This window comes from Anguilla anguilla, chromosome 15, assembly GCF_013347855.1.
Source record: "Anguilla anguilla isolate fAngAng1 chromosome 15, fAngAng1.pri, whole genome shotgun sequence".
NCBI lineage: Eukaryota > Metazoa > Chordata > Actinopteri > Anguilliformes > Anguillidae > Anguilla > Anguilla anguilla.
In genome coordinates, this window is record NC_049215.1 from 33,182,110 (window position 1) to 33,207,115 (window position 25,006).

General features: G+C 43.7%; 1 protein-coding gene across 1 annotated transcript in view; it reads left to right on the plus strand.

Moving 5' to 3' along the window:
• Nucleotides 1-25,006, plus strand: part of LOC118214400 (transmembrane protein 163-like) — a 57,730-nt gene that overhangs the window by 7,916 nt on the left and 24,808 nt on the right. Inside the window, exons 3-4 of the mRNA XM_035394326.1 lie at nucleotides 23,563-23,606; nucleotides 23,950-24,041. Coding sequence (XP_035250217.1) covers nucleotides 23,563-23,606; nucleotides 23,950-24,041 — 136 coding nt within the window. The remainder of the gene's footprint in view (nucleotides 1-23,562; nucleotides 23,607-23,949; nucleotides 24,042-25,006) is intronic.

The window sequence follows — 25,006 nt, forward strand, 5'->3', positions numbered from 1 at the left end:
GGCGGGGGGGCTGGGGGCTAGAACACTGCGGGAGGGTGGGTTTGGGGTTTGGGGGTGGGGGGTGGGGGGGCAGCCGTCACTCGCATTCGAGAAGCCAAAGTCACCCAGGAGTTCCTCTAAACTGCTGCTCAAACTTCCCTAGCCTCCGGTGGTGAGCTGTGAACATTTTATCGCTGTTTAAAAATAGAAGAGCCAGGAGTTCGGACGCTGCTGCGTCTCTCAGAATCCTGCCAGGCTGGCATTCTGTCCGTCCTTAATTATTAATCCGTTATGTACACAGGGCATTTCTGTCAGCATATATCAAGCAGCAAAGGGAAATAAACAAGAATTAGGTACACTGGCCCTTCGATTTGAATACGCTTTAACTCATGTACTTGCTGTACAATTAACAGTACCTTACTGAAATGTAATATGCTGCAATATATTGAAATTAAAGGATGACTCATCTGACCTTATCACTTTTTAACGCATCTGTGTAGACCAATGCCTTTGGTTTTTGCACCACTGGACTCTCAAATGTGCATTTGATTTTGTAATGAGGGATTTATGCACTGCAACCCTACTATAATTTCCCTCTCTCTGTAGTTGTTGATGGACTGTTCTTGCTGACACCGTCTGATCACGTCCTGCATTGACATTCACAGTGACCCGAGGAATATTTGCTCTTCTGTTTTTCCTTACATGTTGCACTAATGCACAGGCATCACGGCCATCGAATGTGCACTTTCAACCACAATTTCAGACTCTATTCAGTGATGTCTTTCCCATAGATGTAAGTACAGGTGTCACTTTAGTAACCCTATTGAAACACTAGCTAGCTGAGCAGTCTTTGTGACTGAAGCTCCTGTCATCCGTGCCCCAATAATGAACCCTCTTTCAACGTCACTTAGATCTTTTCCTCTTGCCATTTTGATCCAAAATCAAGGTCAACTGTGCCTGCTCAGCATTGTTATACATGCCACAGAGCATGATAGGATGTTAATTGTATCATGCAGTACACATTCGTTATGTATCTCCACTCATTTATTCAGGTTTTTTCTTTAATTGGTCACCCGTCTGTGTGTGTGTGTGTATATATATATGTCTGTAATATATGTATCATTATATTTTTACAAAAGTGTTTACACATTTAGAATATATTGTAGTGTATTCTCTTTCCATAAGGGCTGCAGAGTATAGTTTGTAGACAAAGGTAAGGAAACACACCTGAATCTCTCGAATGGCCTCGTCCACCACTGTTGTGTGGGCCAGTGCTGACTCAGCATACTGTGCACAGGGACGTACAGGGGGGGGGGCTGCTGTATTAGTGAAGAGGGCCAGGGAGCTGCAGTGAGTGCTCCTGCTGGTCTCGCAAACCGCACAGAGGCTTTCATGAATAAGAGCAGCGCTGTCCTTTGTCACTGAGTTGACATTCACTTGCAGCCGTCCTGTTTGCTTTTTCCAGTGTGTCAGTGTTCTTTCCTCAGTGTGAATGTGTCACTGTGCTTTCCTCAGTGTGAATGTGTCGGTGTGTTTGCTCAGTGTGAATGTGTCATTGTGCTTTCTTTAGTGTGAATGTGTCAGTGTGCTTTGCTCAGTGTGAATGTGTCAGTGTGCTTTGCTCAGTGTGAACGTGTCAGTGAGCTTTGCTCAGTGTGAATGTGTCAGTGTGCTTTGCTCAGTGTGAATGTGTCAGTGTGCTTTGCTCAGTGTGAATGTGTCATTGTGCTTTCTTTAGTGTGAATGTGTCAGTGTGCTTTGCTCAGTGTGTGCACATACACATACAGTACAGACACACACACACACACACACACACACAGTAGTTATCCTGGGCAGGGTTGCAGGGGGTGCTGGAGCCTATCCCAGCATTCATTTTGGGTGAGAGGCAGGAATACACCCTGGACAGGCCGCCAATCTATTGCAGGGCACACACACCACTCAATCTGGAGTCCTAGGGCTATATTTTGAGTCAGGTGGCTCAAACTTGTGTTAGAAGGGTTTCTTTCAACGTGGCATCATTTTTTAATAGTGGCTCAACCACTGGCATTGGATTCTGGACTGTTGGCCATTTTTGCTCTTTTTTCAGCAATAACTCCATTTGTCCAAAGTGAGCTGTGAATGGCATGCTGCAGGACTATGACTGGGCAAGTCTCAGTTTACTGTGAAAGGCACAGGCTGTGCCTACTGTGACTGTGAAAGGCACAGGCACACCTTTATTTTGCATGTATGAAAACTACCTCCCCTCCACGTCCACAAGTACCACACCTCATCCCAACAACACCATTGAGGATTCCTCATCACTGTCATCTCGACAGTGACACACACAGGATTGGTTATGTGCTTTTGTAAAGTTCGTTCTTTCTCAGCCACGTGGGTATAATATCCTGTTGTATCAGTCTCTTTTTTATTTCCTACAGAGGGTGGGAATATTTACTGTGTCTTCTAAATGTGTCAGAAGCTTTGTTTCTCTCTGTTGTTTATAACAGCATTGCGGTTGTGGTTCTGGTTCATAGGCGGAAATATATATTTAAAAAAAAATAAAGTTTGAAAAACAGCCCTTCCAGTAATCCGTTACTCACCGGCAAACAGCCCTACTCACGACAGCTTGTACTCACTGGCAGTCAGATGTTGGCACCGAGGACGCCGACAACCACCGAGGATGTTGGCATCTCTGTTGGCGGGAGATGTTCTGCTTCCGTGGCACCAATGCCTCCCCCGCGATGCCCGCCTTCTGCGTCTGCTGGAAGGGCCTGGGCGGTGCCCGCTGGTTGCCCTCTCTCTGCGTTCTCTCTGCTTCAGCTGCTGGTTTCACGAGAACGTCACTGAGACAAGCTGAACGGAGCGGGAGAACGAAGGTTCACTGCTAAACTTACCTTTGGCTCACGATTTTAAAAAATCCAATGTTTGTGTTAGTTTCTCACACATGCAGCTTGGGGAGGCCTGGCCGTCTATGGTATGGGCGTGTGAGTGAATGGTTTGTGTGCAATAGATTGGCGGCCTGTCGAGGGTGTACTCCTGCCTCTCGCCCAATGCACGCTGGGATAGGCTCCAGCTCATCCCCGCGACCCTGCTCAGAATAAGTGGGTATAGATAATGGACGGATATATTAAGAGCGTACAGCCTAATGGTAGACTTATCTCTCTTGAATTCTGACTGGAGGGATTGATTGCCTATTCTTGCAAATATGTATTTGTATGCAGCACATCATTAATGGCCTGTGCAGAGCATACACAAGTGGCATTAACATTAGTCGAATGGACATGGAAACCCGTGACATGTTAATGTACACTAACACAGTTTTTTCTTTGCATTTAAATCATTCATATACTGAATGCATGTTCTACCATTCTTCGAGATAATGGCCACGGAGTATAGCCGTAATCGAGCCTGACAGGGGTATGATGGAGAAGGTGGGCATCATTCCCACAATTCAATTAGGAGGTGCAGAATGTCACACCCCCTTGTAAATGGGTAGATAGTGTTTCGGAGAAATGGTCGTCTCTGGTCCAAGTGACCCCCCCCCTCCCCCCCATCCCTATACGCACTCTGTCCTGCGAAATGCATTATGACTAGAAAAATCTATACATGACCTAATGTTTCCACCGCGTATCATAATCATGCTGGCAACACGTTGGTAATGGGGGAGCGGAATGGAGAAAGTCTCGGGCAGTGGATCTTTATGGTGGTCAGGTTGAGAAGTGTGAGCACTTTCTTTCTTTTCAGCACTTGATCTGTTCTGAGAAATGCTCCTAGCCGTCCCTTAATGAGCAAGACCAACGGGCCTCATTCACGAAACACGCGTACGATCACACTCGAGCGTAAACTGTGTGTAAGAACGTTTCCACGAACATTTCGGCGTTTTTTTCTTATTAGTACTTATTCATGGCTATTTCCTCATGCTAATCACATGAACAGGACGGTGCATAAAATTTGCACACGGTCAGCATTCATCATCTCATACACCTGGGATATGCACAAAGACAAAGGTCTGCACAAAAGTAAGAATAATTTGAGAAAAGTTTTGTGAATGAGGCCCTGTGATTATCAGCAGAGATAGACAGAAGTTCTTCTGTCTAGGCAGAGGTATTGTGAATAAAGGCTAAAGTGAAAATTACCTCAAGGTCTCCTTTGATGCACACAGGCTTTCTGAGCCCACACATGCTGTGTTACATGAGTGCTCTTCATGGAAAAGTCACACCTGCCTGCTATTCCACAGGGCTTCTTATAAACGTGCCAAGCTGAATGTGTTTCATTCTGCTGCTCTGCACTTAGGGAAAAACTCATTGTAACCTGAGAGGATTATATATGATATGTGTGGGTGTGTGTGTACAATATGTAACAACATAACAATGAGGACGTGCTGTTCAGCCCAACAATGCTCGCCATTTTCATGACTAAATTAGTGCTCTGATTACCTGCAGACTAGATCACTGTATCAAGCCTAGTCTTGAAAATCCCCAATGTTTCTGCCTCTACGTGACCAGGCATGCTATTCAACACATTGACTATTCTCTGCGTGAAAAAAAATCTTCCTAATATCTGTGCAGAATTTACCTTTTGCTAATTTCCATTTATGTCCCCTCGTTCTAATAACAGAACTCAAACTGAATAATCCCTTGTAGTTCACTTTGTTGATCCCCTTTATGAATTTAAAAGCCTCAATCAAATCACCCCGAAGTCTCCCTTTACTAAGCTTGAAGAGATTAAGCATCTTAGGTCTTTCCTCATAGCTTTTATCTTTCATACCAGGAATCAATTTGGTTGCTCTTCTTTGAACCTTTTCCAAAGCCTCAAAGTCTTTCTTGTAGTACGGTCCCCCAGAACTGCACACAGTACTCCCAAGTGTGGACTAACAAATGTATTGTATAATACATACATAAATATGTCTTGCAAAAGCCATAGTTTCTGAGTGGAATCTCATTTTTTGTATTCCTTTTGGGAATATGAAGGTTTATTTTGTTTTTGCTCACTATTACACATTTTACCAGGACAAAAAGCTCAGTGATGCGTAGCTAAGGTACACAGAGAGGTGGTTCTCCTCTCCGTGAGAAACAGGCCAGGTGCTTGAGAAATCAGTAACTTCTTATCTGGTTACTCTAGATGTCTCTGACCATGTTTACCACGTGTAACTCCAGCATACATTTGTAGCCCCCGTGTATGTGCTTGATATAAAAGCACCTCTCAGTGCCAGGATGTATTTTTCCAACATAGTCCTGAGGTAATTCACACGGAGGGGAAGATCGCATTAAACGGAGTTACTATAACTCTGGAATGTTTTTTTTTGTTGTTCGCCCTGTTTCTCTGCTTTGGCCGGTGGTGGAGGGGCTTGCAAGCAAACTTCAACACCAGCCAATGAGATCCCGGAAACTCCAGACTTCGGTGTAAGCCAATTAGCAGCCCTGCTGTGACAGGCTGTCTGTTCTCGGAGCGCTGTTTAATTTACGCTCCATTTGAAGCCAGTCACTGCCTGCTGCACTTTTGACTTAACAAGCTACGTCTGCCTGGCTTTGCAACCGGAAATAAGAATCCCAGTCCCCTCATTTTAACACAGTACAAATGAATCCAGCTGAGCCTCCACTGAAGGCTGGTTTGCCCTTAATTAATGCTCGCAATTGCCTCAAATTATTTCCTTCTCTCCGCTCCGGTCCAGTCATGTTCAGGCATTTGTCATGTCGCCACAGTGTCCTCCGTCTTTCAGTTTAGAAAAGGAAAGACTGGAGTGTGTGTCTGCAGTTGCTTTGGAGTGCAGTTCACCTGCTCAGTCGTTGCTTTGGAGTGCAGTTCACCTGCGCAGTCCTTGCTTTGGAGTGCAGTTCACCTGCGCAGTCCTTGTTTTGGAGTGCAGTTCACCTTTGCAGTCCTTGTTTTGGAGTGCAGTTCACCTGCGCAGTCGTTGCTTTGGAGTGCAGTTCACCTGCGCAGTCGTTGCTTTGGAGTGCAGTTCACCTGCGCAGTCCTTGCTTTGGAGTGCAGTTCACCTGTTCAATCGTTGCTTTGGAGTGCAGTTCACCTACGCAGTCCTTGCTTTGGAGTGCAGTTCACCTTTCAATTGTTGCTTTGGAGTGCAGTTCACCTGCGCAGTCCTTGCTTTGGAGTGCAGTTCACCTGTTCAATCGTTGCTTTGGAGTGCAGTTCACCTACGCAGTCCTTGCTTTGGAGTGCAGTTCACCTTTCAATTGTTGCTTTGGAGTGCAGTTCACCTGTTCAATCGTTGCTTTGGAGTGCAGTTCACCTGCGCAGTCCTTGCTTTGGAGTGCGGTTCACTTATTTTTATTTAGAACCATGATTGAACTTCTACAGGTGCTACTTCATATCTCGGCGTATATGGAAAAATAATGCACACGTCCCAGCCAATCAAAATTGAGCGTTCTTCTAAGCCCTTGTATATAGATTTTGGGGCAAAAGTTTTGAGTTGAGAACGACAATATTTGTACCATACCTGACACTGGATGTGTTTATTAACACAATAGGCTCAACGCTAAGACTGTATCATGACTGTATCGTGAAAAACTTGGGTGCATTCATTTTCAATATGACGATAGGTGCCGCTCGGCCAAGACACGTTCTAAAAATAGATTCTTCCCCATTCTAGGAATTGAGCACATTATGCGATCAATCCATCTGTGGAATAATCGAAAATCACCATCCCTCCAATGTATACAGATTCTGGAATGTGCTGAGATGAACATTCTCATCCTCGTCCGTTGTTGTTGTAATCGGTCGTTTGACGGCCCCTGTCAACGGTGTTGATGCCGAGCCCTCCTTTCCCAATTAGAGTAAGGTTTTCAGTGACGACAGGCACTCTGTCAAGTCTCAAACCTCACAATGTACAAGATGTTATAATTAAAAAAACTTCAGAAATAAAAACTGACACACTGCAGCCCTGTTTTATTTTTTTTATCAATAATGCAATTCGAACATGCTCTGTTTCTAACAAGGTTCTGTTTAATTAAAGGCAGAAAAGCATTATGGACTCAAGTGATTAAATGCACCCGGGTCAATACATTTTACTCCTATTTGTTCTTAGTGGCAACTGCCTGCTGATTTTCTTTTTTTTCAAACTTCAAGCACTGGTTACTGTTGCTAGCTACGCATGTTATTTCAATAGTTTCCCACTGCTGCACACGAGATCTGTTAATTCATTTAATAAATTCATGTCTTTTTAAAACGTTCTGTGGTTTCTGCCACTTTTTGAATTTTTCTGTGACTTTCACGACTTTGCCGCGACTACTCCGTGACTTCAGTGAACATTTTTTGTAACAAACACCCAGCCTTACTTACTCTATACTTACAAATTCTCTCTTTTTCCCCTCTCTCTTGCCTCTCTCTCTTCCTCTCTTCCTCTCTCTTTCTCTCTCCCTTCCTCCCTCTCTCTCTCTCTCTGTCACTCATGCACCATCTGTCTCTTCACCCCCCCCCCCCCCCCTCCTTTTTGTCTGGGGTTTACTCACATATGAAGGAGACTGTGAGAGAGCGAGGGGGCTGAGGTGACACTCTGTACAGCACTTCAGACGTCTCCGCCATGAGTTTCCCAGAGTGCACTGGCACATCAAGGGAAAGAGCACATTGACAAGTGACATTTGGATAAAAAGGCCCCCGTGTCACATAAAGAGATTCGTGCAGAAATAGTCTGAACGTGTAAGTGTGTGTGTGCGCGTGGTGGCGCCCCGATTGAATGTTTAATTTCATGCCTGGGTTTGGAGCAGAGACTCAGCTGAACAGCCTATCGGAGAGGACCTCAGCCAGTCTCTGTTGCCAAGGAAAAAAGAGTACAAGGAAGTCATGTACTGCCTTCATCTCTCAGTCGTTACCATAGCACCATCTGACACACCGGGGAAATGGCACTGCGTTTGAATTCAAGCTTTTTATAACTGATACAGATTTTGTTTCATTTCAGAATATTCTTTCTGCTAAAATGCAGCCGTATTTAAATATGTAGAGGAGTCAATACTTGGGATATTTCTGAGCTTCATAGCTTTTGACAGTTTTAATTTTTAAATATGTATTGATGATGTGATATCTGCCACATATAAAAAGCTTTTTTCCCCTGGTTTCTTCCCTCTGATACAATGATAAAGAATTACTGAACGGGATAGTGGATAGCAGTTGTTCTGGATCTTCTTGGGAAAGATTAGAAATTGGCAGTCGTGAGTAATTCACTGTCCCAAAAGGAAATTATTATGCCTGCGGCTGAAAATAATTGATATCAAATAATATGCTGAGGTTATGTCACTCATTTATCTGATTAATTGAGACCCCTAATTGATTGTGTCGCCATTAATATTCATCTCATTGCATCATCAGTCAGTCATTCTTTACAAAACAAATTAATTAGTCCAGCTGAACTGGTGTGTCAGATAAAGTTTCTGTACAGAAATCCATCGACAGGAATTTAGCACTTAATCCGTAGTGGACATTTAAAAAAAAAAAAAATTTGGTGCCCAACATTGGGTTGTCTAATTACCCTTCAAATTCGGAATGGTCAATTGTCAACAACTGCGGCCAAATTAATACACGAACCGCTCTGCTGATTTGGGAGAGTGTATACATCCACCGCCCTCCTCAAAAACACAGTGGAGTGGAGTCAGAGGAAGACCTTTCATATGCGGCTTTAGCACGTAGTCCACACGAGCCTGATCGACCAGCGGGGGTTGCTAGCTTGGACCCTAAATGTATGAGGCCTCCTATACACTGGGCGACACAATCACCAATTTGACCTTTAGCAAAACATACACAAGTACCGCCCTCCAGTGACTGTTGCATTACATTATTACATTACAGGCATTTAGCAGACGCTCTTATCCAGAGCTACTTACACAGCTTTTTTTTTTACGTAGCATTTTACATTGTATCCATTTATACAGCTGGATATATACTGAAGCAATTTCGGTTAAGTACCTTGCTCAAGGGTACAACGGCAGTGTCCTACCCGGGAATCGACATTTCGACCTTTCGGTTGCAAGCCCAGTTCCTTACCCACTGTGCTACACTCCGTCCGTTGTTGCTGTGTACGAAAAAAGAAGATGGCGTCAGCTTGTGGCATCCACTTCAGTGAATTACTGCAAGAAATTACAGATGGTTTTTGGAAGTATAGGGTTATGTTTATTTTATGGCGTGACAATCTTGCTCCTTACACCCACAGGTTTGGGGAAGGTATCGTTTGGTCTTCCATTGACAAAGTGCCTGAAAAGATTATCTGCCATTAGCTACTGAATAGTGATTGGAATAAAAATACTACTGCAAGATCTGCAAAAAAAAAAGTAGCCCAAGTAGCGCTTGCTAATGTTAGCTAGAGCTAGTTTAACCTACCTGACTTTTACCACCTGTAGGGCTTTGCCCAATTTACACTGCAACGTTGCAGGAGATTGAACCTAGATAGATTGTTCATCTGCAATATCTATACTCCCTTTCTTATCTATCTTATCTTTTCTTATTTTAGTTAATTATTTCTGATATTATTTTACTTGGTTTTCACTTCACTTGCATGAGGACTAATGTTAAATATTTAATTGCCATCTGAAAACTGCATATCTGCTGTTTTGTTAACTGCATTTGACAAATAAACTTTGATTTAATCACTCATCTAACTACAGCTTATACAGTTCATGCATTTTATACAGCTTATGTAGATCAGATATATTTTCTGATGCTATTAATAGCAGACTAGCCTATGGCGTAGCTTCGAGCAAATGTATGTGTGTCTGTCTACGGTAATGACATGGCAGGCTGCGAGTGAGGTCGTGGATAAAAGTTTATCCGCATCAGACACTTTTCCAAGTTTGACTTTGACTTGGGGAATGGAATAAAAATCCCCCCCCCCCGACATTCAGGATAACAAGTACGGTATCTGTTCTGCACGTTCGCCAACAGCACCTTTTAACCGCCTCCAGAAGACGCTTCGTAACTTGTTTCTTTGTAAAAGTTTTTTTCCGCTGTCAGCTACAATGCTGTACAGCTAGCAGTGTTGGAGCTAGATGTCGGAGGAGGTTGTACATAGCAACCGTTTCTAAGCAGGGATTGTGTGGTGCCTTAACCGAGTGAGCCACTCAACTGCCCTGTAGTAGACTTTTAAAAACAACTTTTTAAGCTCAATTTTCCAGTTTTCTACATGGTAGAATTTTATTTAGATCTAGTTCTAATCGGGGTTAGAATGCAAAATCATCAGGATTTACAAAGCATACTAGACATTTTTGATATTTTAATATTATTCATATTCTCAAAATAACTCACTATAATATGTAGTGTGGATGATAGTTTCCCACTTTCCAAATGGAAAACCTTCACTGGTGTTTCTGGAGTTTTAGTGAGCCCATTCTTCAAACATTACAGCACAATCCTATGAGGTTGCAGGTTTCTGACATCATTATTTGTGCTGAGAAGGCCAAAAATCGTTACTTGATTCTCGATTCTTGATGCTCGACTCTGCTTTAAAACTTTGGTGCTAACGTACAAACAGAAGATCTGCCTCCTAGGAGTGCATCTTGGTTCCCAGCTCATCCCCATTGCCTATTTACTGCACCTTTTGCACTAGTTCAGATTATGGTGGTTCTTATTCAGGGGCTTGCTTTATTGATAGTGAATTAAAACATTTAAATCCTGGTTCTTGTTTCAGATTTGAATGTGTACTTTAGGAATGTTGTACAGATACTTAGTCTGGGAATGTCCTTAGCCCAGCCTGGCACTCGTGTTTATATTGTATAGTATTCATGGTATTTTTATTTTAGTTCTGTAATACCATGCCCTGTATGCTCAGTGTTTTTGCATTTTAAATAAAATGTATTATTATTATTATTATTATTATTACTATTATTATTATTATACATTGTAAGTCACTCTGTATGATGGTACCTGCTAAATGACTGTAATGCAATGTGGCATGCATCTATATTCAGATGCTGTTTTCAAAGTTGCAGAAGCTGGAATTTTATCTTCCAAAAGTACCTTCAAAACGCAGAGTACACAAAAAAATAGGGCAAGCATACGTCTTGTGTTGCAGCCGAGGATAATTTTAGACTGAAATGTGCGGTGAATGAAGCAGATTCACAGATTTCCACGGGAACAGCGGAGAACAAAGCTTAATTAAATGCTAAAGTATTCAGAAAGTGACACGGTTTTTGTTTTGGCTCTGTGCGTTTGTTTTGGCTCAGCACATTTTAGATTTGAAATAAAATCAATGAATGCGAGGTTGAAGGGCAGACTGTCAGCTTTAATTTTTTGGCAGTCGCGTATCTGTGGCACTGTTGCTAGATTCCTCCAACGCGTGCTTAGTTCGATTATTTCTACTCGAGTTTGTGATCTCGATTTCGTAGCTCACTCAGTTCGAGATTCCTTTGACTCAGCACACGATTACAGGGCTCAATGTGGATCAGCTGTTGATCAGTGCCTTGGAGACTGGCAGTTAATTGGTCATTGAGAGCAGCTGTGGTGCATTGCCTCTTGTCCAATGAGGGTGTGACGAAGCCCTTCCTGTTGGGGTTAAAAGAGACAGGAAATGGCATGTTCTGGTTAATTTTCTGCTCACTGCACTCCTTAATGTCAGCAGTTTTATTTTGGTTTGTGAACTTGGTGGGACTTTTTATTTTTATTTATTTTTTTTTTAACTTGAGGGTTTCATTGCTTTAGTCAAGCCTGTGGAGGCTGCGAAAGAAATGGGCGGTCTAAATATTTTTCGATTTTCTTTTTAAAAACTCAACCCTGTCGGGTCGACTGTGCCAGGGGTGACCAGCAGATTTAGACTTGGCTAATCATTGCAAGTCTATACTACTGGATTGTCTAGCCCTGCAGGCTTTGTTTTGTTCATTAAAGTTGTGCTCGGAAAACAATCATCCTGCTCGTGTGATTTCTTTTATTTGTTGCTCTGTAGAAAATATTGTAAATTATAAAGGAAGAGGGAGAGAAAAAAATCCATTTTGTGTTTTCTTTGAAACCAAAGTGTCATTTGTTTAATACATAATTTTAATTACATCGTTTTTCTTTTCCTTATTTTGTTTGTACAGTATTCGGTCTTGGGTTTGGAGATAATGGCATCGCTGCAATTTGGGGGTATTTACATCCATATGTAGTGATCCTGGTAGGAGTTATGGCCCTTTTTATACAATAGTGTGGCCCCCCCCACCCCACCCCCATTTTAGGGGAGCGAAATTAATGGGACAGATGGCTGCGGAGCTATTTCTTGGCCAGCTGTGTGTCTTGCATCATTACTTTATGCAGAGGGAAGCTAACGAAAGGTCTGCCGTTGATTCTAGGTGTGGAGTACGGCTCAGGGACATGCATTTCCCCCGTTCGTTTTTGCACTTGGAAATCAATCCATTAGTTTTATTGAATAATAAAAATCAGATGTTTGCTCAAGGTTATCAGACCCTCACGAAATTCCCAGAGCAGAATGGCAAGGGCTTGCGTGAAGCCCACCCTAACCACACGTACCCGGCGCTGTGTCGGGTTGACTAGCCCTGCCGGGCGAGTTGCCCTGTGCCCCTGTACCCGCATGCCTACGCCCTGTGCCCCTGTACCCACGTGCCTACGCCCTTTGCCACTGTACCCACATGTCTGTGCTCCTGTACTCGCATGCCTACGCCCTGTGCCCCTGTACCCACGTGCCTACGCCCTGTGCCCCTGTACCTGTGTGCCTGTGCCGCTGTACTCTCGTGCCTATGCCCTGTGCCCCTGTACCCGCGTGCCTACGCCCTGTGCCCCTGTATTCGCATGCCTGTGCCACTGTACTCTCGTGCCTACGCCCTGTGCCACTGTACCTGCATGCCTACACCCTTTGCCCCTGTACCCGCATGCCGCTGTACCTGTGTGCCTATGCCCTGTGCCCCTGTACCCGTGCGCCTACGCCCTGTGCCCGCGTGCCCCTGTGCCCAACAGCTTCTTGGCATTACTGATGTGAATTTTGCGGGACTGTGACGGAGGCGGATTCGTCCCTGAGCTGCTGCACCGATGCGGAGACAGTGAGGGAGGACTGCGGGCCCTGCATCCAGCGGCACGCTGGGGTCCCATCCCCTCTCATTTGCATGCACACATAATTACCTGCTGTGCGGTTGCCCTTTGCCACCGTGAAATATAATCCCCCCCACCCCCTGAACAATAAGGGCAGCAGGGAGCATTGTGGAATTTGGCAGCTGCTAAGCTGGTAGCATCTGATATGTTGTTGAGGGGGGGGAAATAATGGGGCAGTAAACCAAATAAAACCTGTCCAATTTACACCCTCTGCCAGGGCAAGGTCAACCGTGACACACCCCTGGTTGTAGGCAGATATTTATCGTCGGGGTTGGCAGAGTGGAGCTCTGGAACGCAGACACAACGATGTGTTTGTGTAAGGTAGACCCTACATTTCTCACGGAAAACATAGTTTGTTGACTGTTCCACTTGGGTGTGGAGATCAAACTCACAGTGAATTAGTTCTGCCTCGTTAGCTTTTCATTGCTTGCAGCTCTGTGAAGCCGTGCTATGAGGAAACCTGAACGCTAGCACAAACTGACAGAGCTAGCTTATTAGAATGTATGTAGCTGTGGATGAGCCTAAGCAGTCTGAGTGCATGTAAATTGTCAGAACTGCAGTGTCATTGTTCAGAAACCCTTTAAAATAGTTTGCGAGTGTGAAATTACAGGGTGGGATTTATCTAATGTCCAATGGAAATGTTTTGTCTTCAATACATTGCCTTCCTGCTTTATTTATAACCAATACAAACAATGCGTTACTGTTTTATTTACAAGCATATGTATGCAGTAAAAATATTTATAACCCACAGTGCCGTATCTGTAGTAAATTCTGTGTAACAACTTTATGCTATAAATACAAATCGCTATAGAGCTCTTAAGCTTATTTTGTAACAAATCATGTATTAAGGGACCTTTACCACTGAGGTTGAAACAGTCAGTGACTAACTAATGGCTGTGTAGTATAATGGGTAAGGAACTGGTCTTGTAACCTAAAGGTAACAGGTTCAATTCATTGTACCCTTGAACAAGGTACATAACCTGCATTGCTTCAGTATATATCCAGCTGTATAAATGGATGCAGTGTAAATTCTATGTAAAAGTTGTGTAAACTGCTCAGGATAAGAGCATCTGCTAAAGGCCTGTAATGTAACTAACTGCAGTCATCGCAGTGACTACAGTGCTTTGGACAGTGCATCATGGCCAGTTGACGCACAAGTTGAGGTGCTCTTTAGATGCGCTGATTTGATGGCTTCCCGCAGCAGCCAGGACTGGCGCAGACGAGAAGACATCAGTATGCAGGCAGGAGGGTTTTAAAAACTTCCCCTAGCAGTGCCCTGAGCCTGCCAGCGCTTGTAACGCTGTCTGCCAGACTCACCAGAGAGCGGCTGTTTTGTGAGCGCGCGCCTGGCAGTTTAGATTATCAAAACTTTCTCAAGGACTGCTGCCCTCCTGACAGATGGACACCGCCGGCCCGGCGCAGAGCCAGCTCTCCCACGGTGAGCGGAGCGGGGAAAGCTCAGGAGCGAGAGAGCGGTAAAGTTTAACAGAGAGAGAGAGAGGGGTGAAGTCTAGCACACAGGGCTGCGGGTAATGGAGAGTGTGGGAGTTGAGACAGCTGAAATATGATTCATGATCCACACGGATCTTTGCAACCCGTCTACATGACGAAGGTGAAGCTGAAGAAGCTTTACAGCAATACAGGAAACTGTGACCAGTTACTACCGTTTAACCAACCAGCATTTCAATCATTCAGTCAGTCAATCGTTGAATCGAACAATATTTTGTTTCGCGCCATTTTTAAATGGATTGGCCCACAGTGCATCAAAGTAAGGAGAAACCTGGCAAATTGTGAAATGGTCTATCTGAGTCCAGTTAAAGGATGCCGTATACTGCATTATTTGAATCACAGCAAATCACATGGCCCTGTTCCAACAGTCCACCTTACTAAAGCTGGATGCATACTTGCTGTGGGAAAATAAGTAAATGACGTAAAATGAGTCATTTGCGGATAAAGTTTCACGTTGACCTTGACCACCGCGGTGTACGCATCCCTCCTGGCTGAACTAGCTGAGATGTCCACACACTGACGGCAATGCGGACATAGTCTGCAATTGGTCTAAAATATCACATGGGTGGCGACATTGGCTGCATCCCGCCTCCTCATCTGGTTGAGCGTACGAACATACCATCTTCTCTTTACTCTTTTCTCTTTTTTTTTTTGCATGCGCTAAATCAACTAAAGCAGCTTTTAAATAATCAACGTCCATCTGTTGAAGTTCCTGCTCCTTTACAGCAGCTGTTGTTTTCTGTGCTTGGTGTGACAAGCGTTTTCTTTATCATAGCCTATGAATTTCAGAACAATTTACAAACACATACGGCATTCAAAGCTGAACAATAGACCGTTTTTACACATTAAGTCAAACCAAGCACACTGTATATACTGTATGAACGAAACACTGAAATTAAATTGGAAGCATTGTTACTTCCGTGTTTGTGGTTAATACAACCAAGGAATATAATACCTGCTCCCCACTGGCATGAAATGTCACTAAACGACCAGTTTGATGCCGCAGTGAGTGTCGGCACGTTTGTATGCGGCACAGTGTTTTTGCTGTTGTTCAATTGTGGCCGAGTTTGACTTCGTATGAAGTGTATGGCATCCATTTAAAGAGGGGGCTGCCAGAACCGAGACCTGGAATCGACTTGAAATCGAGTTATCCCTGCAATCCAAACAGCCCGGTGGTGCAAAGGAGGAGCAGATGAACCGTGGTGAAGGGACAGGGGAAGTGCTGTGCGTGTGTGGTGCACGAGGAGTCAGCCGTAGAGTCTGTTTTTAATTCTAAGCCACTCAAATCCAACACTGATGCAGTGGTTGAATCTGGTCTCCAGGGGTGGCCGGCAAAACAAGGGCAAGGGCTGTACCAGACTTCTTTTTGACCTCAATAAATCATCATGTATTGAGAGAGCTAAGCTAGCTCTGGCTCCCTCTTGCTCTTTATTGCTTTTAACATTGACTACCGCACACATTGCGGCTGCATAGTGCAAGCTCAGCTCTTTCCGTAAGTTGTCTCCCCCGCATGTTGACGGCAATAACGAGCTGAAGAAAGAACCGAGCAGTACTTCTTGAATATACGAGCCTTATAAAGAACATTTGTAGATGTCTTTTTGGATTATTGAAATCCAATAGAAGCATGACTGCATTCGCGGCCTGATCCCCGATAACGAATTCCAAGCACGTGTGATGTTTAATTGGAGCGGGGAACGTTCTCTCTCCAGGGGATATGATAAATAATATTCCCCAAATAGTTTTGGTTCGTAAAACTAAAAGGCAACGTTGCTGCGGTTGTTGCTGTGTGGTGACATAAATTCACCAAGCGGTGGACCGTTCCTGAATCAAGGCCTGGATATTCACAAACCGATCCATAAAATGCATGCGTTAAATAATGTGTAAAAGAGACAGAGACGGTTTAATGGTTGGTTTTATGAGATGCTTGTTTTCTCAACGCTGTCCCAGAATTCACCCAGCAGCATCGCAGTGCCGAGCTCTAGAGGAAATCATTTGTAATTGCCTAGCTCACTTTTACACTTCTTTGTTGAAACCTGAAATTTAGTCTAGTGGGAGAGTCTGCACTCTTGCTTGGGATCAACACTCCTGACGTCCTTAAGAAATTCATGAGCTGGTTGACAAATGTGATTTTTTTAAAAAAAATTTTATCAGCGTTGAAATAGGTTACATTACATTTATTTGGCAGACACTTTTATCCAAAGCAACGTACAACGAAACAATCTGTTTCAGGCAATTTATGGCAGTAAGGTGTAGTGGATCAGCTAGGAGAACCTTCGGATCTGCTGTGATCGATCTTCCTTGAAGAACAAAATAAACACGTCGAACAATTAGCTGTCCCATCTGTTGAAGGTTCTTTAATGTTCAGGGTATGCAAAGCAGATGTCTGCGGTACACACTTCAAGCCTGTTTAACTGGTGGAATCGCCCCATTTATTAGATGCTTTACATGGTTTAAAAAACAAAAAAACAAAAAGCATCTAATTTGGGATCATTCACTTTTTCCAGTGGAATATTTACACTTAAGGACGAATCTATTAAATATTTGCATATGCAGATGTGAAAAGACATAAGCACCTCCACTGGGATCTCGTTAGGAATTGAATTGTGAGTCTTATTGAAATTAGATGTAGAAGGCCTTGGCCATGTTATTCAGTAAATATAAACAACCGTGACCATAGCAAGACGAACGCACGATTCGCAAGCTTCTGTTCTTTGGCTTATTAAAAAAGAAACATCAATTGAATTTCTACTGTTGGAAGGCTAATTAAAGCCTTTTAACAATTAAAAACAATTCTTCATAGCTTTGGTTTTTTTAACTGTCATGGTGTAATCTGTGGGATACCAATCAGGTGTTTTACATGTAAGTAGGGCATATAACTTTTACTGTTGACTGAATGGCTTGCGCAAAGCAAACTTTACAGATTTGTGCCACCGGTTCCAGCAAGACATACATGTGTAAATGTCAGTTACAGAACCATTGTCTTTATCTCTATCCTGCCCTATCTGGTCATGCTCACAGACACACCTTCTTACTGCACCTACCCAGAATTTACTTTTTTTTTCTCAATTACTAGTTTTCCCTCAATTACTCTTGGATATATGGGTCTGCTACAGGGGCTGGAGGTCCTACTACACTCTTAATCCTGTAAGAAAACACTCCTTCTAAACAGCCTTCCTGTATCCCATGAATTATTGAGCACTACTTACAGTACAGCAGTGGAACAGGAAGTAGGCACGTAGAGTCAGATGGCTTGGTCTGCAGGAGAATGCAGTGGGGTTTGGCTGGAAAGGAAGGGAAACGAAGTGAAAATGCTCATCAGTGCGATGGTCCACCCAGGTTTTTAACGCCCATGGGAAGAGCTTTTAATTAAAACGGCAGCATCTCAAATGCTGCGGTTTTATTTATTTTATTCCTGAGAGTTTTATTACTGGGACGGTTTTATCGTTTATTTATTTTAACCAAAAACCGAGTAACCGGCTTCACATTGCACTGAATAATTTCCGTGCTGCTATTCGTCATCCTCCCACGAGGGAGAAATGAATATTCATTATTTTATGTTAGGAACCTAATAATACCCCAAGCTTCCTATACTGTAAATCATTTTTAAAGCATGTGATTGCAGAACCCTAACTTTCTTTTGCCCCACTTAATGACTGGTACACAAATTGCATTTAAAATTGGTATTCATTATAGCCTTAACCATGGGGCTAGTTATTGTTTAAATTAAAGTCTGAAACATACTGTGTACATGTGTTTTCCCCTTTTGGGGTGAAAGGTACAGAAACATGTTAACAAAAACCAAACAAACCCCACCACCCCATCCATCCCCCCTCTTCACCTAGCCTCCCACCCCCTTGACCTAGTCCAGTAGACGGACATCATTGCCGTACTATACACCTGCCTGAAACAACAAAAAAAAAACACAAATACGCAGGGTAGTCAGCAGATTCAGTACAACTGATCTTGCAACTGTGCAAATACTGCTTCCCTGGCTGCTTATTAACTAATAAAGTGCTCTCGAAGTGGTCTGCTGAGAGCTTTGGGGGTTAAGTGTTTCATAAAGTTATTATTCTGTGCAGTTTCAATTGAGCCTTGTAATATTTTTCACGGCTGCTCGATGTGGCCGGTTTGACAAACAAATACATTTAACTGCTGCATTAGGCATCCAACTCGTTGTATTACGTTGGTTAAATATTTGAAAACCGATGCTCGTATTCTTGAATCTTTGATGGAGTTGACAATGCCAAACTACATAACTGCACATGTGCCAAAATTAGGTTTGCACCATGTTCAGCGTTAAACTAATTCAAACGAAAGTTAATTCAACTGATGAGTTCCAATGGGGGATGAAATCGAGTCTACCCGAGTCGCACTGGACAAATCTCTCTGGGTTCAGAGTTTGTTATATGAGTTCCAGAGTCTATTAAGGTGTGCTGATGGCAGTCTGTGCACCTGAGTGCTGTTATAATGAATGCCAGGCTCTGAGGGTACGCGCTTGCTTTGAATTCTCACGTTAAGGATTTGTGCTGTGGTAATTTGCTTCCGTTAGGTTCAGTTTCATCAGTGGTATTACCTTAGGTCTGTTGTGTGTCTGGTGGACTGCATTTTCCCGCCTGAACACCACTAAAGTATCTACATGCCCGAGTGTCCCAAATACAAGAGCTGTGGGAAAGTAGGGCTGGTTATTCAGCTGTGACAGGTTTTACTTGCACGAAAAAAAACTATTGGGATTCGTATGATATGCATAGTTGTAATTTGTCAGCAAAACACTGTACCGATACTTTTGATGGACAGCCTTGCATATGCTGTTAACTGCATCATTCATAAACCTAAAACCCGAAATATTTCAAAGTAAAAATATCAATTAAGTGCAATGTTGGGAGGGGTGTAGACGAGGGTTGCTCCTCCTCTTTTGGAACAGTCACAGCCTCCCTCTGGGAGGCTTTCAGGATTAGGAACAGTGGCAGACTTATTTACAAGCAGACACAGCTTATGCTGAACCTACAGCCACGCACACCCGAGGCTGATCCTACATACAGGCACGCACACCCGAAACTGATTCTACGGGCACGCACAGCCAAGGCTGATCCTACATACAGGCACGCACGGCTGAGGCTGATCCTACATACAGGCATGCACACCCGAAGCTGATCCTACAGCCACGCACAGCCGAGGCTGATCCTACGGACACTCACACCCGAGGCTGATCCTACGGGCACACATACCCGAGGCTGATCCTACATACAGGCACGCACACCTGAGGCTGATCCTACGCGCGCGCACTGCAGAGGCTGATCCTATAGCCACGCACAACCATCTTTCTAATAAGTGGTTAATAGCTGCCTGCGAATGCATGTGTCACATGGGTAGTGCCGTGTAGAAACATGGGTCACCAATACCAGATGGCTGCTTTTGCACTTCCTCAGCCTCGAATCCTTCTCTCCTTACAATGCCGATTCTGGTAAGATGTTATTTCATGGTCTCTGCTGCAGTGTATAATTCCCATGAAACCATATTACGGTTCATCTGTGCACTCCTCTCACACAAAATAATAATTGTTATTGTTTTAGTAAGTAAGCTGTTCTGTATAACACCGACAAAATATCACTTTGGTTTGTATTGTACATGTGTAGCCGAAATCAAAAATGAAAAATAATTTCTTGTATTTCACTTTTGAAGAGGGCTGCTGGCATTAGCATCCTAAGCAAACAGTTAGGATACCTGTCAGAGGCTACAAATGAAAAAAACAGAAACTGTCAAACCTTTCTGAGGGCTTGCTGGGAGTTATTTGTATGCAAATGTGCACAGGAATATATGAGGGCTTTGCTTGCAAATGAAATGAAATGCAAATGGTGCTGTACCACACCACAAATCTTCCGATGTTTGATGCTGTTCATTTCTGGTATGAATGGTGACCAAGTGGGTAAAGAGGGCAGTTTTTGAGGGTAAAGCCAAATCCTGAGGGTAAAACCAAATGGCTGGCATGTTTCATGTTAAGTGCGTGAATTGGGATGGAGATGTTACCTTGTGGCTGAAGGGTGGTTATATCCGCTTCACTGACAGTGCAAGAGGAACGCACTAGCCTCTGCAGGGGGCGTGAGTCACAGGCCAGCTGACAGGTCTGAGCCAATCACATTCGTTCTGGTGGGCGATTATCTAAGAGGGGATTATAGGAATTTTGATTGCCAAAGATGGCACTCATGCACTCTCAGTTGACTGTCTTTCTGCATTGTTTGATTTGACAACGTGGCAAGATTTCTTGCGTTTCATTCTGAAGTACCCTTACAAGAATTAAGTCTTAGATTCTGTCATTTGACCTCACTCAGTCAAAGGAAAGTGTGGTTCTGTAAGATGAATTGAAGAGATGACGATGAACAGGTCAAACTGCGTTTGTGAAGAAAAAGCTGAAGGTTTCTTTAAATCAAGGCCTTTGGCTGTCATTTACAAGTAGGTCAGAATTTACGTCAGTTCTTATTCAAAATATTGTACAGTATCAGCATCACAGTGTAGCATTTCCCAGAATGTATGTACAACCCTGTACAATTTACCAGAGGGATGTGGGTTCTAGGACAAAGCTGCGTGAAAGTAGCACTGCCTCAACCATTTCCCCCATAACCCATAGTATTCTGCCCGGAGACTGTCACGGAGTGCTGTCATGGAAACAATAGTGCAAAATGAATTCAAGATTCAGTCACCAAAATTTGTCCATGGGAGGAATGGCCCCACAATTCGAGAGCAGTGTGGGTGGTTTGTCCTTGAATGACCAAGCCTCATCTTTGAAAACAGAGATGGCTATTTACAGAACTTATCTTGCTTATTTACCTTGCTCATACATACGGGCTACTGTGTAGGCTATAGATGAACACTCAAGTTGTGCATTTAACCTCAGGTACACAGATGCAGCTTCCATTTTAACTCGGGAAGCAGTTTCTTTCAGGCTGAATTCATTAGAATTTAAGCTGGAGATACTGTACACAAATGCAGAGGCTCCAGGGGACATGTGTAATGCAAGAGCTGTGGATGATATTCTCTGTGATGTACCTTCAGATGCCGTGTGTGTGTGTGTGTGTGTGTGTGTGTGTGTGTGTGAGAAAGAGAGAGAGAGGGAGCATTGATGTATTAGTTCTGTCCTTGTGTAGGACTTACCCCAATTAGTTCAGTTCTTTCTAGAGCCCCCCTTTTTTACGGCACAGTTCTGGAATGTAGACAGTCACACTTACAGGCTTAATGAGAGCCACCTCTCCTAATGGTGATCGGAACAGCTCGCTCTACCTCTCTCTCTCTCTCTCTCTCTGATCGCAAGTCTCCTGTGATCTCTCTCTGTTTACTGCATATCAATGGCTTTGTGTGACGTTATCTCCTCAAATCATATATACGGATTGGACAAACCAGAGGCAGAACTGGTAATTTTGGCAATTTTTTCTCTGCCCCTCACTGCGACGCTTGCGTTTTTAAGTTTAGTGTTTGCTCAGCTGGCTCCTACCTGCAGTGAGCAACAGCAAAATAATTCTCTACATCCACCCCAGTGGGGGGGCCAGAGCTGTGTTCTCAGGACACCAAAATCAAAAATCAATTTAAGTGGCTTTTTTACTTGAGCTTTCTTTGCTCTAATACAGAGTTTTGTGACCTTGGTCCTGCAGAGCCAAAGGGTGTTTTTTCTTTTCTTTTCTTTTATTTTTTTTAAAACAGAGAAGCCGTAGTTTCAGTTATTCTTCATGCGGGTCACGCGAGGCGACTGTTTTGGTGCTCTCTGGTAGCTCAGCGCTGGAGCGCTGCAGGCTATCATCCCCGATTGTGTCAGAGCTCCATCGCCTCGGCTCGCCCGCGTCGCCCATCCCTGTCAGTCACAGCTTGGCACCTGTCGGGACGCCTCAGGTGGGCTGCCTCAGGTGGGCTGCAGTGGGCTGGGGGCTCCAAAGGCCCTGTTTATCAGAGATCCAGGAAGCCTAATTAGCAAGCCGCCGGGTCCCGTAGAACGCATCTGTTACCTCTCTGGCTCCCTCACCTCCGCGTGAAAGCCGTTTATGTCCCGAGGAGGTCCGGTGGACTCAATTCACCTCCATCTCTGCCAGTCTCTCGGGTGGGATGTGATTAGATTTTAGATTAATTTTTTACTACCTTCTGTAAAGTCACTTGTTGTTGGTTACGTTTAATCTTCATGGATAAATTGCTTCAGCTGAATCCAGTAATTGAGCAAAGCAAGGTTTTGCCTGAATTTGATTCCAGATAAAATGAGCGTTTCTGAAATGTACTATTGAGAGTTTTTGTACAAGTAGTACTAATACTGGGAGAACTGGCTGCTGGCATCAGCGCAAGTCACAAAAAATCACTGTATTTGGCTTCAGCTTGGGTGATGAGGAGACAACAGAAGAGAGAGCAGAGATTTAACTCTCAGCACTTGAGGGAAATATATACTAATTACTTGCATAGGTCAAAATACTCAAATGACGTTGCCATGGACTCCCAACATCTCATGCAAATTGTATGTAGGCTATGTCCTGGACAGCGTTATTGCTCAACATAAATATGCTAAAAGCAGCTATGAATAGCATTAATAAATGTTTTATATTCCACTGCTTTATTTCAGGGTGAATGAGAAATTATATGAGAAGTTACTGCCAAAGAGAAGAAGAAAAATAATTCAAATATAAAGTGTACTGAAATTGGGAATGTGTGCTGCCTGCTAACGCCATTATATTCAGGCTCAATTGTACAGTGCTTTCAGTCCAAGACCAGCGCATGGCTCTTTTCTTCACTTGTTCAATACCAGCTCATGGCTCTTTAGTTCATTGGCACTTTCTGTTCAATTCCGGTCCTCCTTAATGGCTTGCTTAATGGCGTACGATAAGCCTACGCCTCCACCTACGTACACCTTCAGCTAGATTTAAGTATTTTTTATTTCAATATATCTTAAGTATTTCTTGAGCAATCAAATCCATGTTGATGTGCTAATCAAAGACCAGAACAGGCTAGAAGCCTGTGTTCCCATTTTTAATGGATGGAGGTTTACGAAGACGCATTTAATTTCACTGTATGATTCACACAAGTGTTTGTTTCTCTCTTTCTGCTTTCCAGCCGTTTCTTTCATGAGACACAGTGCCTCCGCCTTTGGATTTGCTGTAAGTACTTTCTCCACAACTCCTTAATATTTCGCTCGTTAATTACAAACAACTCACGCCTTGCTTGGCTGTTCAGGGGAGCAGATGAGATGTTCGCCGTGGTGACACGTTTGGTGTGAGCGTACATTAATAAGCGCGTTACAATGAGGCCTCTACAAGGGTCTGCTTATTTACCAGAAAGTAATGAAAGCTCTTTAATTAAAGTCTGATAGCCAGAGGCTTGTGGTTAACGGGAACTTACGAAAGACACTTTTGGAGAGTTGAACTCTCTACTGCCTGTGTTTTTTTCCCCCCTGTTAAGTGGCTAATGAGCATTTGTTTTTTTTTTTTTTTTGGTCCTCAGTTCGACGCGACGCTGGACGTGCTGTCCTCCATTATTGTGCTGTGGCGCTATAGCAACGCGGCCGCCGTGCACTCGGCCCACAGAGAGTACATGTGAGTACCGTCTCCCAAAATGGGTGTGTTCCTGCCTCTGGCCCCAGTGCATGCTGGGATAGGCAGCAGCACCCCCCCCCCCCCACGCCCCTGACCAGGAGAAGTGGGTATAGATAATGGACGGATAGGAGGATGGATGGACATAGAATTAAGACAAACTCTGCTCACGGTCGTTTACATGGAATCGAGTGCCCTCTGATTGATTGGGCGACCTGTCCCAGGTATATTCCTGCCTCTCGCATGCAATGCATGCTGGGATAGGTTCCAGCAGCCGCCTCCCCTGCAACCCTGACTAGGAGAAGCGGACATAGATAATGAATGGATGTATGGACATAGAATTAAGACAAATGCATCTTCCTTTATCATTGACATCATATCCCCCCCCCCACGCCCCTGACGAGGAGAAGTGGGTATAGATAATGGACGGATGGGTGGATGGATGGACATAGAATTAAGACAAACTGCTCACGGTCGTTTACATGGAATCGAGTGCCCTTTGATTGATTGGGCGACCTGTCCCGGGTGTATTCCTGCCTCTCGCATGCAATGCATGCTGGGATAGGTTCCAGCAGCCGCCTCCCCTGCAACCCTGACTAGGAGAAGCGGACATAGATAATGAATGGATGTATGGACATTTAAGAATTAAGACAAATGCGTCTTCCTTTATCATTGACATCATATCTTGTTTATTGAAGGAACTCTAGGCCCTGACACCAAACAGCAATTACGAATGATTTATGATTTGATTTATGGTTTATGAATTTCCCTTAAAGAAGAAACCAGATCACACCATCCAAAAAAATGCTTACGACTCTCACAACGAAGATGTAATATGCATAAACTCCATAATTTATAGCAGGTGATATAGGTAGCTATAAGTCATGGCTATCACCCTGTATTAAGCATTGGAACTTGGGTAGAAGCCTGTGTGCTGTGTTGGGCTATATTTAGTACACAGGGCCCTG